Source organism: Vitis vinifera, chromosome 4 (genome assembly GCF_030704535.1).
Source record: "Vitis vinifera cultivar Pinot Noir 40024 chromosome 4, ASM3070453v1".
Classification (NCBI taxonomy): domain Eukaryota; kingdom Viridiplantae; phylum Streptophyta; class Magnoliopsida; order Vitales; family Vitaceae; genus Vitis; species Vitis vinifera.
This window is the reverse complement of record NC_081808.1, coordinates 17,747,492-17,763,113: the sequence shown is the minus strand read 5'-3', so window position 1 is coordinate 17,763,113 and position 15,622 is coordinate 17,747,492. Positions and strand designations below refer to the sequence as shown.

The following is a 15,622-nucleotide window of genomic DNA, read 5'->3' as shown; positions in this document are numbered from 1 at the left end:
AAATTTTTTATTTTTTTATTATTTTTTTAAGGTTTCTTCATTTATATTTGGTTCCAAGAAATTCTGAGTGAAGATATAAAGAAAAAAATTAAAATAAAAAATAGATTAAAATCCAATAAATTATTTTTATTTATTTTAACTCATATTAAATAATTTTAAAATATATAATTTTTTAAGTAGTTTTAATTATATTTGATTTTTTTTAATATTTTTTATAGCACAATCAAAACATAAGAAAATTATTTTTTAAAATATTTTCTTTTCTTAGTATTTTCCGATAATCACAGTTATATGTATATATATATACATCCTACTGAACAAGAATTTAAGATAAGTCACCCTTGCATCATAAGTAGATCAGATGTAAGATTTATTATTATTATTTATTTTCCAAAATGCCTTTTTGTAAAGGAAACGGACGTCAAATGGGGCCTTCGGACTCAGCACGTTTTCAACAGAGAAATGAAAAAGCTCACATGGGGCCTTTCAAGACAACTTCTCCCCATCTTTCCCCCAATCAACAAATGGGGCCTTTTTTCTTTCTCCGGTACTCACTAAAGCTACTGATCTGTTAACGACAGAAGTTTGGGGATCGATTATTTGCTTGATTTGATTTTTGGGTAAGATCTTGATATTTCCTTATTTTATGTCTCCGAGTTTTTTAGATCTAGAAATTACTTGTGTCTGTTCAGTTTTATAAAATATTTCCTTAAAATCCAATCAGGAAATCGAGAATGTGAAGGTGTTGTGCAGCACATTGGAAGCTCTCAACTCAAAATTCAAGGAAAGAAAACAACAGGTAATTTTTTTATAGTTTTTTTATTTATTTTTTTTATTTTTATTTTTTCTTCTGGAACTTTTCGGAATTGGGATTTGAACAAATATAAAGAAGAAACAATTAAAAAAATTGATCATATGTGCAAAGGAGTAGAATCAGTAACCCTATATTACAGATATTTTGATGAAAATATTAAAAGTATAGTATTAGATATTTTGTTCCGTGATAATGTGCGGTTTTCCAAAACTGCACAACTGCAAGCTGAGAATTTTTGTTGCCAGATGAGAAGACCGTTAGCAATATTATTCAGCTTGGTTCTCAAGTTTTCTGATCTTGAGACTGGGCTAAGAATGTCATGTTCCTAGACAAATCCCCCACTATAAGTCTTCAAATGATAAAAATATGATTTCATCCTACAAAAATGATCCCATTTTTTAAACCACCAAAGACTGGCTTTTTTTTTTTTTTTTTTTTTTTAAACAAAAATATGATCTAGAAAAAACATCCTAGTTTTTCAATAAATTTAAAAAAAAAAACTCTTTTCCATGGGAAAAAAATTTAAGAAGTGTTTTAGAGTTTACAAAATAGTTATATTTTTTTATGGTATTTTAAGAAATAATTAAAAATACAATGAATAGATGGAGAATATTGGGAATAGGGTTGACAATGAGATAGGATTTTTCGGGTATCTTTACCTTCAATAATATTTCACTTTCCTATTATGATAAATCATAGTAACTAAGATATTTTTCATATTGAAAATAATAATTATATAATATAATTTATATTTCCAATATGTATCTTAAAATGTGATAGGTTTGTACTATAACAAGTTCTTTATTTTTTAATCCTTATTTGTTAATTTTTTTAAAAACTTATCAATATCTCTTATTATTATTACTATTTATCTTAATTTTGTAAAAGACAATTATTTAAAATAAAGCCTATAATTTTTTTAAAAAAAATCTTAATCTCCTTTTTCAAATATAATATTGCATATATTGTGATTTAATTAATCATTTACGTTGTTTTAGCCATTATTTTTATTTTCCAGTAAAAATAGGGGAATTTTGTTATGTTGTGGGAAATTATAAATGAGAAGCCTTGATATTAAATTCTCTCTTGGAGTGCAACTTGATATTAGAGTTATAATATTGCAATAGTTAATCTTGTGATTCTTCTCCTAAGTACAGCCGTAAAAAGTATGAATTATGAATTGTCTTAGATTCTCAATTGATTGCATCCATTGTTATGATTCTTTCTTTCTTTCTTTTTTATTTTTTATTTTTTATTTTCTAATCACCATTAGTTTTACTCTTAGATAATACTAAAAATTTATTTTAAAAAAACACTTTCAATAATAACATGCTTACTCCTCTTTTCTTATCCTTATCTTCTCCTAAGCTCGGGGAAGTGCTTTTGGGGTACATACAAATTATCTTTTATGTCATTAGATTTATCGAAAAAGTATCTTAAATCACTTTTTTTAATTAAGAAAAACAAATTTTTTAAAACTTTGTTTCTAATAATATATTTGAATTTATTTTTAAAAATTATTATTGAAGATAAAATATTATAGATAAAAGTTATTTTTAATAAATATAAAAAATAAATTTTTATTTAAAATATTATTTTTTTAAAATTATTCTAATTTTTTTTTAGAATTGTTTTAAAAAATATTCCAAAATAGTCCTATTATTTTTCTTAAGAAATGAAAAATTGGATATATATAAAATTATATTAAATGTAACTACATCTATATGAGAAGAAATTATATATCTTAATTTCAATGTTAACTTATTAACTTAAAGTGGAACGTTGCAAATAAACTTTTTGTTTAGAAAATCTTGGTGGGCCCATGCCCATCAACAAAAAATAAAAGCTTTCGAAAAATAGGCCACTCAAATCAATTCCTCTTTTTTTTTTTTTTTTTTTTTTTTTAAGCTATGGTTATAACTCGGATGGGTTGAATGGGTCTGAAGGTTAATCTGTGTCAAATCTATTGATTCATATGTCCAACCTATTCTAAACCTAATATAAGGTCGAATCGAAAAGGTCCAATCTATTCTAAACCTAATATGAAGTTGAATCGAGAAGTTTCAACCCGTGTTAAGCTAATGGGCAATAGGGGCTCCAATAAGTACTTGTTAGTTTTCAAGGGTTATCAAACAAAATGTATATAATAGAACTTTTGATAAATAAAATATTTATTTCAAATTAATAAAATATAAGTCATATTATAGAATAAAAATTTTAAAGTTAAATGTCTCAAAACTATCAATTGTATTATTCGTTACTAGTTTAATATAAATGACAACTCTAACCTCAAGTTTCAATATTCTAAAATAGTTTAATAATTATAAAGAATGATAAATTTATTAGCATAGTACAATTATAAAAAGAAAAGGTTAAAATTCCTTTATTATCCTTTTCATATTTTTTACATTTTAAATAAAATAATAATAATAATAATAATATACAAGTTCAAGTTTCAACAAGTTGCTCGTACTTTCAACACACGCCAACCCTAATCTTCTTAGATTGATATTTTTCTAATTCAAACTCTTCCTTAACTTGTTCACACCTTGTCCATGGTATTAGGAATAGGATCAAGGGTGCATGTTCTCTAGATCCCAAGACTACTAAATCTATCAATAATGAAAGTAAAAACATCTCCTAGATCTTATTCCAATTGATGTAAGAATCTCATAAGCCTTATAATCTTCCACCCTATCACTCAATCTTTAATCCTTGGCACTTGTATAAAGTTGCATCTATTGTGAGACCTTATCTATGATTTTATATTTTATTATTGTTATCTGTGAACTAACCCTCGTTGATTTTATGCAATAGAAATATTAGTTATTCATTTCTATAAATTATCGAATGTGTTAGTCTCATTGTGTGTTTTTATCTATTTCTTTTCTAATATTATTTGTCATTAATTTTATCATTTACTCATTTTCATTTTAGAAAACCCTAGAAATCCCGTTCAAGTATCCTTGCTTGACAAATGTCTCTTTTATCATATACTAAAAACAGATAAGTTGTAGAATTGTGGATATGATTATTTATTGTGGTCATATTCAAGTTTTCAACCTATGTGTTTTGTATATGATTGGTAGAATTGTCTGCAAATGATGCTTGAATTGTCTGTTTGGACAGTTTGGAAATACATAATATCTATGAAATCACACGCCTATGCTTTAGCATATTGATAAGTTTTGACAGTGATTCCCCTTGTTCTCTGGGTGCATATTTGGAGAAGGTATGTTTATACCTTAGCCAATTCGTGTACTTGGAGAACTATGGGGAAATGCTGCCGAAATTTTATCAAAATGAAACTAAGCATGTTAGTGATTGATTCATAGGGATTATGTATTTCTAAATGGGATAGGAACCACTACCAAATATAAGAATTTGAGATGATAAAAAACATATCACATTCATTATAAGTTGATATGAAGATTCATTGTTATGTGATTGAAGGGTTTAATTTGCGGAAGTACGAGAAAAATGCCAATAGATAAGAGTTGGATGCAGAAGTCAAGAGTAAGTAGTGAATACTATAAAGGAGTTTTGGAGTTCTTAGACTTTGCCTTTAGCAATGCACTTGGAAAAGAAATGCTCCCATGTCCTTGCATTCGTTGCAATAATTGTCTTATGCAGAAGCGAGAAATCATGTATGACCATTTGTTGGACAATGGGATAGCTAGAAATTATGTGCGATGGTTGATGCATGGGGAATATGAGTTTTGCGAACCTACAAATACTAGCACTAATGAGTCTGATATGCATGATGAGATGCAAGAAATGTTAAATGATGCATTTGGAATGCCAATGCCAAATGAGGAATCTGAAAGAAGTCGACATGTGCACGAGGAGTTTGAAAAACCAAATGAGGATGCAAACAAATTTTATAATTTGTTAAGAGAAGCAGAGCAGGAACTATATCCAGGGTGTAAAAAATTCACAAAGTTGTCTTTTATCATAAGATTATTTCATATGAAGTGTCTTAATGGATGGAGCAATAAGTCCTTTACAATGTTGCTTGAATTGTTGAAGGATGCATTTCCTGAGGGTGAGACATTGCCAAGCAACTATTATGAAGCAAAAAAAATACTTCGTGACCTTGGCCTTCATTATATCAAGATTAATGCATGCCCCTCAGATTGCATGTTGTATTCAAAAGAGTATGCAAATGCAAATGAGTGTGTCGTTTGTGGTGTCTCTAGATGGAAATCAAGTGATGAGCATTCTACAGATGAGTTCACTAATTCAGCAAAGAAAAAGAAAATTCCTGCTAAGGTCTTGCGTTATTTTCCTTTAAAACCAAGACTTCAAAGGTTATATATGTCATCTAAGACAGCTTCTCACATGAAATGGCATGTTGATGGTCGCATGGAAGGTGAGATGATGAGGCATCCAGTGGACTCTTTGGCTTGGAAAAACTTCGATAACGTACACCCTTCATTTGCACTAGAACCTCGAAATGTTAGGCTCGGTTTAGCAAGTGATGGGTTCAATCCTTTTGGGAATATGTCAATTTCATACAGCATGTGGCCTGTAGTTCTTATTCCATATAACTTACCACCTTGGATGTGTATGAAACAAACATTCTTCATGTTGTCACTACTTATTCCTGGTCCAACTGCACCTGGGAATGACATTGACATATACTTACAACCATTGATAGATGAGTTGAATGACTTATGGGACGTTGGAGTTGAAACATATGATGCTTCAACAAAACAAAATTTTTGTATGCGTGCAGCTATATTATGGACCATCAATGATTTTCCTGCATATGCAAATCTTTCAGGTTGGAGTACTAAAGGGAAATTTGCTTGTCCTATTTGTAATAAGGATTGTTCTTCATTTCGATTACAAAACGGACGGAAATGGTGTTACATGGGTCATCGTCGATTTTTGCCAATTGATCATAGATTTCGACGTGATAAAAAGTCCTTTGATGGAAATGAAGAGCATAGAGCAGCACCTAAACAATTGTCTGGGGAAGATGTCCTACATCAATTAGATGGAATGGAACATATTACTTTAGGGAAGACATCAAAAAATAAGATGTCAGCAAAAAGAAAAAGAGAACATGTTGAACTTGAGCATAATTGGAAAAAAAAAGCATATTTTTCCAATTGCCATATTGGAAAACCCTCATTTTACGTCACAATTTGGATGTAATGCATATTGAAAAGAATATATGTGACAGTATAGTTGGCACCTTGTTGAGTATTGATGGTAAATCGAAAGATAACTTCAATAGTCGTCTTGACTTGCAAGCTATGGGTATCAGAGATCAACTTCACCCCATACAAAGAGGGAATAGGGTTATATTGCCTGCTGCATGCTATTCACTAACTTCAAATGAAAAAAAAAGAATTCTGTAAATTTTTGAAAGAAGTAAAGGTTCCAGATGGTTATGCTTCTAACATCTCTCGGTGTGTACAAGTGAATGAAAGAAAGATATTTGGATTGAAGTCTCATGATTGTCACGTTCTCATGCAACAACTCCTTCCACTTGCAATTCGAGGAGTTCTACATAAGAATGTTTGTGCTGTTATAGTTGAACTATGTAGTTTCTTCAAACAGTTGTGTTCTAAAGTGTTAAAGACTGATCACTTGGAGCACCTTGAGAATGACATAATAGTCACACTTTGCAAATTAGAAAGAATATTTCCTCCATCATTCTTTGATGTTATGGTGCATTTACCTATTCATCTTGCAAGTGAGGCAAAGGTTGCTGGACCAGTGCAATATCGATGGATGTATCCTATCGAGCGGTATGTTCTCATTCAATTAATCTTATGGATATTAGGTTTCATATAGTTCATGAAACAAATCTATCATGTTGTGAAATGACAGGTATTTACGTACATTAAAGTCTTATGTCCGTAATAAGAGTCGTCCAGAAGGTTCTATTGCAGAGGGGTACATAGCAGAAGAATGTACAACCTTTTGCTCAAGATATTTGCATGATGTTGAAACGAAGCATGACCGTGAAGAAAGAAATTATGTCATTGAAAATAACATAACAAATGGTGGAGGGTTAACCATTTTCAAATGCATGGGACGTACAATAGGGAAGTCAACATCTCGTGTTCTTAGCACAGAAGAATGGTCCCAAGCACATTTATATGTGTTGACTAATTGTGAGGAAGTGACGTCATTTATTGAGTAAGACACTTATTTGAATAAAACTTTATACTAATTCTCATACAAAAATTTAATTCTGGTCTTTGTGAGCATTATAATTAATTTTTTCTTTTTTATCAGAGAGCATAAGCAATCTATAAGGGTTAAGCCTCGTATTCGTGCACGAGATGTAGATTTGATTCACACAAGAGAATTCATTAGTTGGTTTGAAGAACGTGTAAGTTCATTCACTACATAAATTGTTCTATTATCTAATACACATGTATGTATTAACATCTTATATTTGAATCTATAGATTATACAAATGCGACATGAAGGTCCAATTTCTGAACACATACTATCATTGTCTCGTGGACCAAGTACATCAGTTACATGTTATAAAGGATACATCATTAATGGGTTCAGATTTCACACAAGAGAACGAGAAAAGTGGAAAAAAACTCAAAATAGTGGAGTTGTTGTGACCGCAGAGGTATCAAGCTTTGCAAGTGCAAGAGATAAGAACCCAATTCCTGGTCATATTTCTTACTATGGTGTGCTAACTGATGTAATTGAGTTACATTACCTTGGTGGAAATAGAGTTATTTTATTCAAGTGTGACTGGTGGGATGTAATCAATAGTGGAAGGGGAATAAAAAAGGATGAATATGGGTTCACGTGTTTGAATTTTGAACGTACCATATGCATAGATGAGCCATTTGTGCTTGCATCTCAAGCAAAACAAGTCTTCTATGTTCAAAATTCAAATGAGGAAAATTGGCACACCGTTGTAGAGATACAAACTCGAGGGGTTTATGATATGAATAAGAAAGTATCTACTAATGATCCAGAGCCATATCAACAGTTTATAACACCTCATAGTCAACATGATGTGCATGAGTTGGCCGAGAATGATTTAATCAATTGGGATAGAAATGATATTGCAGGAGAAACTATCCAAACAGATGTTCTACTATCACGATAAGAAAACATTGTTGAAAGACATAATGAATTTATTCAGGATGATGTGTAGCTAATAATATTGGTAAGTACATAAATATATACTTACAAAATATACAAATTGTAATTTATTTCATATTATTTTTGTAACTTATTTTGTATTACTTTTTCTAATTTACTTTATTATGTAGGAAATGTCACATCGAAGAGGAAGAGTACAAATAGTGTCTCCAGAAGATGAGTTGGACAATCTCCAACTCTTAGACATACAACCTGCTGCAACTACTACTCCTAGTAGTTCTGATCCGTCCGATTCTTCAGATCCTTCAGTTGTTGGTATGATTAAGAAAATTATGTTTAACTTTACATATGATAAATTTACATATGTTTAATTTCTTGAATGATAGGTTTTTAATGTTTAATTTTATATAAGATAAGTAAATTATGTTTCTTTTAATTTCATTATTACTCTTAATAGGTTCATCCTCTAGCAAAAAGAGGACACGTGGCCCAACACGTAACTTAGATTTACTTAGTATGAAACCCGGGGAAAAAAAAACTACAAGATTCAATACTAGAGGGCAAGTTGTTTATGATGGAAAAGGAGAAAGATTGTCAAGCTATATGGGAACATTGGTGCGATCTCAACACAATGTGCCCATCCAAGTTCAAGATTGGAATCATGTTAGTGAAGATGTGAAGGAAAAGATTTGGGCCTTAGTATTGGTATATGCTTGTTACTATTCAATCTAAATTGTAATGTTATTGTTTAAAAATGATACCTCTTATTTATACATGACATTTTAATGCAATACAGGAAAAATATGAACTAGAAGAAACATGTAAGAGCTACATTCTTCAATGTTGTGGAAATTTGTTTAGAAGCTATAGAAATAAAATGAAGGCCAAGTATTATAACCCTTATAATACAGATGAGGAGAGATTGTGTCATCGACCTCCACACTTATCAGATGATGATTGGAGGTGGCTCATCCACTTTTGGGGTACACCTGAAGCCAAGGTAAAGATAATGATCTTTTCTTGATAATGTATCTTATGATACTCATATTCACATAAAATTATATTTATTAGTTATATCTAACCTAATACTTCATGTATATAACTTTTATTATGTTTCTATTACCTATATAGGTCACTTGCTATTTTTTAATTGATGTAGGATATCTTAGAAAAAAACAAGGCAAATAGGGCAAAGCAAGTGATAAAGCATACATCGGGATCAAAAAGTTATGCTCAAATTCGCTATGAACAGGTTGGAAATTTATTATTAATATGATTTGTTTGTACATAAATAATTTATCATAAATAACTCAATTGTTTTACTTGTAAGAATAGGCACAAAAGAAAGAGGATCGAAGTGAGCCCAATAGAATTGAGATGTTTGCCTTGACACACACAAGAAAAGATGGGACGCCTGTTGATGATCATTCTAAGGAGATTATGGTAATGAAGTAAATAAATTTTATATACTTGTATTTCAATCATAGCCACATACTAAATTATTTTAAAAGTTTAACAATTTTTTTTTTTTTTATAATTCCAGGATCAATTTCAGCAATTACTATCCCAACCTGAGGGGACATCTTCTTCTACTTCTACTTCTGCATCATCTGGAGCATCTACATCTGTATCATCTACATCTGTAGCATCTACATCTGTAGCATCTACATATGTAGATGAGATATATACTCAAGTCATGGGTCCAGAGAGACATGGTCGTGTTCGAGGGTATGGATTTGGTCCTACTCCTACCTCAATCTTTGGTTCTACTAGTAGAAGGCGATCAGGAGTTATTCTCTCAACACAAATTGAAAATGCCCAAGAGATGCTAATAGCTGCAGAACAAAAGTTTACAACTGCAACTGAAGAACTCTCAAATGTGAAAGAGGAACTCTCACATGTGAAAGAAACATTTGAAGAGAGGTTGATAGAAGTTCAAAGGAAGACACGAGAAGAAGTGAAAGAAGAGTTTGAAGAAAAAATGATGGAAATGCAAAGAAAAATGCAAGCACAAATGCAAGCACAAATTCAAGAACAGATGATGCAAATGATGCAACAATTTCAGCAAAAGCAGTAGAAATTTGAAGATTATGCTACTTATTTATATGATAGATTCTCCTAACTTTTTTTGCTTTCTATGACTATTGTGTGATGTTTGGTTGGTTGATTTGTTATATTATGTTAGAATATGAAACTAAATTTGAATCTCTTTGTTATTTGCTTGCTTGGTTTTTTTTTTTTTGTTATATTATATATATATTTTTATTTAATGACTTATATTGATATATAAGTTTTTAACTAGCTTGGGATAATTGATTGTAATATATTGAAATTGTTTTAATTGCATATACAGGTCTAAAATGGGTTTGTTTGGGTTTATAACAGGTTTGGGAAATTTGAATTTATAAAATACCAATTTCCAAATATAACAAATTTTAGTCACGGCCACTAAAACTTTGTGACTATAAGCGTATTTTAGTCACGATCAGTAATGAACCGTCACCAAAATTTGGGGATAGGGCGGCCATCCATGATTAATTTCAGTCACGGTCATTAGTAGTCGTGACCAAAAGTGTATATTTTGTCATAATAGACCTAATAATTAGTCACGGTCAATTAATTACCGTGACCATATCCTACATTTAGTCACGGTCAGGGACACTGACCGTGACCAAAAGGTTACATTTAGTCACAGTCAGTGACATTGACCGTGACCATAAGATCACATTTAGTCACGGTCAGTGGGCATTGACCGTGACCATAAGCTTACATTTAGTCACGGTCAGGGCATTGACCGTGACCATAAGATTACATTTAGTCACGGTAAGGGACATTGACCGTGACCATAAGCTTACATTTAGTCACGGTTTATTACCTGACCGTGACTAAATCAACCTAATAAGTACCAAGTATTCTTAACTTTTTTGGTCACAGTTTTTGTATGGCCGTCACAAAAAAGGAAATCATATGGTCACGATCACTTAGGAAACCGTGACCAATACTTTTAGCTACGCCTCATACTGTGACGCTTGGTCACGGTTTCATAAGACCGTGACAATATGTTTTGGTCACGGATATATAAGATTTGGTGACGGTTCCCGACCGTCACCAAAAATCCTATTTCTTGTAGTTATACTCATATTGCAAATTATCTAGTCACTGGAAAACTACCCAAGGAATGGACTACTCAAGAGAGAAGATTTTTCTTATCCAAGATGCATGCATACTATTGGGAGGAACCATTTTTGTACAAGTATTGTGCTGATCAAATCATTAGGAAGTGTGTACCAGAAGAAGAACAACAAGGAATTCTTATGCAATGTCATGCTTATGCTTGTGGAGGTCATTTCTTTACTCAAAAGACAGCTTTGAAGGTTCTCCAATTAGGTTTTTATTAGCCAATTGTATTTAAAGATGCACATGAAGTTTGCAAGTCTTGTAATCAGTGTCAAAGGCTTAGGAAATTGCAAAGCGACACATGATGCCACTAAACCCCATATTGGTAATGGAATTATTTGATATATGGGGGATTGATTTCATGGGACCGTTTCCACTCTCTTTTGGATACTCTTATATCTTGGTAGGAGTTGACTATGTGTCAAAATGGGTGGAAGCAATAGCTTGTAATCATAATGATCACAAAGTGGTTGTAAAATTTCTCAAGGAAAATATCTTCACAAGGTTTGGGGTGCCAAAGGCCATTATTAGTGATGAAGGTACTCACTTTTGTAACAAGATATTCAACAACCTTCTTACTAAATATGGAGTGAAACACAAGGTAGCCACACCTTACCATCCACAAACAAGTGGACAAGTGGAGTTAGCTAACTGTGAAATCAAGAACATCCTAATGAAAGTGGTGAATGCAAACCACAAGGATTGGGCATTAAGACTTCATGATGCACTTTAGGCTTACTAATTACTACTCAAAAAGTGCTCTTTTATAGCTTGAAACTAACTGTTTTAAAGACTTTTGAATAGTAGTTAATACATTTTAACTCAATTGGCACATTAAGGAACCTAGCAAAGGTTACTAATCAGTTTTTGGCAAGTTTTGGTGTTTTTGGTAGCTATTCAATCATTGAAACAAGCCAAGAATGAGGGAGAAGTTGGTGAAATCCATGGCAATGCTAGTTAAAGTTCAAATGCATGAAAAATCCAATCTTTGGAGCACTTCATAGCCCGTTGCAAAGCCAATAAGAGATGCAAGAAGGAAAGCTAGAGGAAGAAATCCAACAACAAGAAATTTCACATGGCTGTGCGAAATTTTGCACACCATGCCAAATTTCGCATGGTATGTGAAATCTTCCTATGCACCAACTCCGTTAGATTTTTATCTTCAGATATTTTGTGTAATTTCCTAGTTTCTCCTTGTAACCAACCTAGATATTTTCTTTTATATCTTTTTATATATCTTTTAGGTAACAGATATATAAGGAGAGAGATATGTGTGATATTTTGATGTATGTTTTTCATTAAACACTTGTAAAAAATCCCCATATTAAGAAATATACAAAGCTTTTGCTCTACCTTCCCTTCTCATTTTTGTTTTTCACTTTTCTATCTAGCCAAAAAAACCTCTGAGGATGATTTCTCAAGGGGTGAGTGGCTAGGTTTTACGTTTCTTGGAGTGATGGAAGCTAGATGAAGGATTTGAGTGCAAAGGTGGGAGTTGTCCTTACTTTAAATGATAGTAGTTGTTAACCATCAATGGTTTTTATTTCAAGGTTTAGCTTTAAATCCCTGAGAATCACCTTGAATGGTCAATACTTGGTAAGCTTTTCGGATTCCATGGATGCTTATTGTTAGATCCATGGATGTCTATTAGTTATCATTTACGAGCCATTGGAAGGTGGTTCAAGGTGAAAGTCTTTAGTGTTTGAAGCCATTAATGGGAAGCAATCACCAATTCTCAAGAAACCGGTTTGGGAGATAACCATCCTTTATGTTATTATCCCCAACGCGAGGAGAAGATCTGGAATCTCCCCCTTTGCCTAAGGAACCTGAACCTAGTGACCTAAAACTCCAAGAAACCCTTTTCTTTGTAATTAATTTCAGTTACTATTTTTGGTTAACTTAAAATCAACATTTTTCACCCACAATTACATTTTCTTTTAAAGCTAACTTTCAAAAAGGAAAAGCACCGTTACAGTACCTTAACTAATATCAATTGTACCATGAAAACCCATCCCTATGGACAATCCTAGAGCCACTATACTATGCTAGCTATGCTACCCTAGTGTATGGTGAAATAGGTTTATAAATTTTGTTGATGACACTCGTTTGGGCCAGAATCAAATGGCATAGAAGTACTTTGGGACAAATCACTTACCGAACTACCTTCAAAACAATTCTTGGAATGTCACCGTATAGGTTGGTTTTTGGTAAGGCATGTCATCTACCGGTGGAAATGGAGTATCAAGCATGGTGAGCCATAAAGAAATTGAATTTTGATATGCAAAGAGTTGGGTTGAAGAGGAGGTTCCTAGACTTGAATGAGTTAGAGGAAATGAGGAACGAAGCCTACATGAATTCAAAAATTTCTAAGGACAAATTCAAGAGATGGCATGATCAAATTTTCCTTAGGAAATAGTTTCAAGAGAGACAAAAGGTGCTCCTATATGATTCAAAATTGCACATCTTTCCGGGAAAGCCCAAATCTTGATGGAATTGTCCATACTTGGTTCATAAGGCGTATTCGAATGGAGTTGTTGAAATTGCTAATCCAAAGAGTGGATTTATCTTCAAAGTTAATGGACATCGGCTTAAACCATATATGGAACCTATGGTGTAAGAGAATGAAGAGTTATACCTCCTTGAACCTTCCATAAGTTGAGCATTCAAGATTTGGTGGGCTTAGTCTTCTAAAAGACTAACTAGCCCAATGATTTTGCAATTCTTTTTCTTTAATATTTTTTTGTTTTGTTTTTATGTTGTATGATTTTTTTAGTCTTTATGAATGATCCATTTTTAATCATATCGGTTGTGTTTTGAAGAACTTTCCGAATAGATGGAAAGAGTGAAGCAAAGGAAAAATGAGTTTTAATGGCCCAACACCAGTTTGCACGTTCATGCCAAAACAAAGGAGTTTTCATAACTTTGGAAATGTGCAAAACGAGTCTTTGCCCCAATTCGCATGATCATGCGAAATTCTCATATGACTGTGCGAAACTGATAAGGATAGCTGCAAAAAATTTAATCATCTAAGCCATTTCGCATCATCATGCGAACATTTCGCATGACTGCGAAATCCAGCTTAAAGACTGCAGTAAAAATAATCTTTTAGACCACTTCACACACTTATGCAAAAATTTTGCATGTCCGTGCCAAAATTTTCTTAAAAAAAAAAAAAAAAAAAAAAAAAAAAATTTGTTCCCAATATAAGCCCTGTTTCATTTCGCACCATTAAGTGAAAATAAGCCTTCATGCGAAAACTCTTCGTCTCCGTCAAACATGAGAAACTGAAGAGGCAGAAGACCATCGACCATTCTCCCATTTCATCCACACTCTCTTGATTCGTCCCTAGCAGCGGTAGTGGCAACGACACCATTTGATTCGGGGTTCGATCCCCGGCAACGACGCCATTTGATTCCTGCCCAGTTGGTGTCTCAACTGATTCGTGTCTAGCTGGTGCTCCTTGATTGAGGGATTAATCAACAAAATTTATAACCTATTACACCATATACTAGGGTAGCAAAGACAAAGCTACTATAGCATAATGGCTCTAGGATCGTTCACTGGGATGGGTTTTCACTTCACAAATGATGTTAATTCAAAGTTGAATTGGTGCCTTTTCATTTCAAGGTTAGCTTTAAAAGAAAACATAAAGATGTTTGAATGAAAAAGGATTGGTTTTAAGCTAACCAAAAATAGTAACTGATTTTACTTACAAAGAAAAGTGTTTCTTGGAGTTTCAGATCACTAGGCTCAGATTCCTCATACAAAAAGGGAGTTTCGGTCACTTGTTTCTTTTCCTCGCATTAGAGAATTAACATATAGTTCCTTCTCCAACCGGTGTTGTACAAATGCTTCCCATTAATGGGTTCAAACACTAAATCCCTCTCACTGATGCACTTTGCAATGGCTCATACCTCTCACCTAGCACTTGCCATTCAAGGTGATCTTTAACCTTGGATTACCCGTCAAAAGCTCGCAAGAGATAACTAATGGATGTCTCCTTGGAGTCCAAAAGCTTACCAAGTGTTGGCTATTTTAGAAAATCCTACCTTCAAGTCACCTCCCAAAGGCTCGCAAGGGGTAAACTAGTGCATCTTCATGGTTGGAGATCACTTGCCTTACCAAGTGTTGGCCCAGGTGATTTAAAGGTGTTTTAAGTTAACTAAAAAAATAAAAACCATTAACGGGTCACACTTTCTCTTCATTAAAAACTAAAACAACAAAACTTCCAAATTATGCATGTGGAAACTTACCCGGTTACCTTAGCTCCAAGAGATGAAAAGCCTAGCCTCTCATCCTCTAAGGAAAAATCCTCAGAGTTTGGTTGGCTAGAAATAAAAAGAAATGAAAAAGAAAACAAGAATATATGAAAAACAGAGCAAGTGCTCTGTTCATTGATTCTATATATTAGATTACACCCCTGCTTACAGTGGATGCAAGGGAGTTTATATAGGAAGGTAATTTACCCTTCCTTGGATACTTCCTAGCTAAGGAATTACATGAGTGGCTGAATACAAGGAGAAAATGGAAATTTAT

At 32.7% G+C, this 15,622-nt stretch overlaps 2 protein-coding genes across 2 annotated transcripts; both read left to right on the top strand.

Moving 5' to 3' along the window:
* The first annotated feature begins 455 nt into the window (after nt 1–455).
* On the top strand, nt 456–10,125 carry LOC132253642 (uncharacterized). The gene is made up of 8 exons (XM_059736366.1): nt 456–620; nt 725–799; nt 8,080–8,224; nt 8,367–8,614; nt 8,706–8,909; nt 9,069–9,161; nt 9,245–9,352; nt 9,453–10,125. Exons 3-8 carry the CDS (start codon nt 8,083–8,085, stop codon nt 9,984–9,986), a joined length of 1,329 nt encoding a protein of 442 aa, XP_059592349.1. The 5' UTR covers nt 456–620; nt 725–799; nt 8,080–8,082; the 3' UTR covers nt 9,987–10,125.
* On the top strand, nt 6,426–7,963 carry LOC132253643 (uncharacterized). The gene is made up of 4 exons (XM_059736368.1): nt 6,426–6,576; nt 6,659–6,970; nt 7,070–7,166; nt 7,245–7,963. Exons 1-4 carry the CDS (start codon nt 6,494–6,496, stop codon nt 7,911–7,913), a joined length of 1,161 nt encoding a protein of 386 aa, XP_059592351.1. The 5' UTR covers nt 6,426–6,493; the 3' UTR covers nt 7,914–7,963.
* Nucleotides 10,126–15,622: the final 5,497 nt, after the last annotated feature.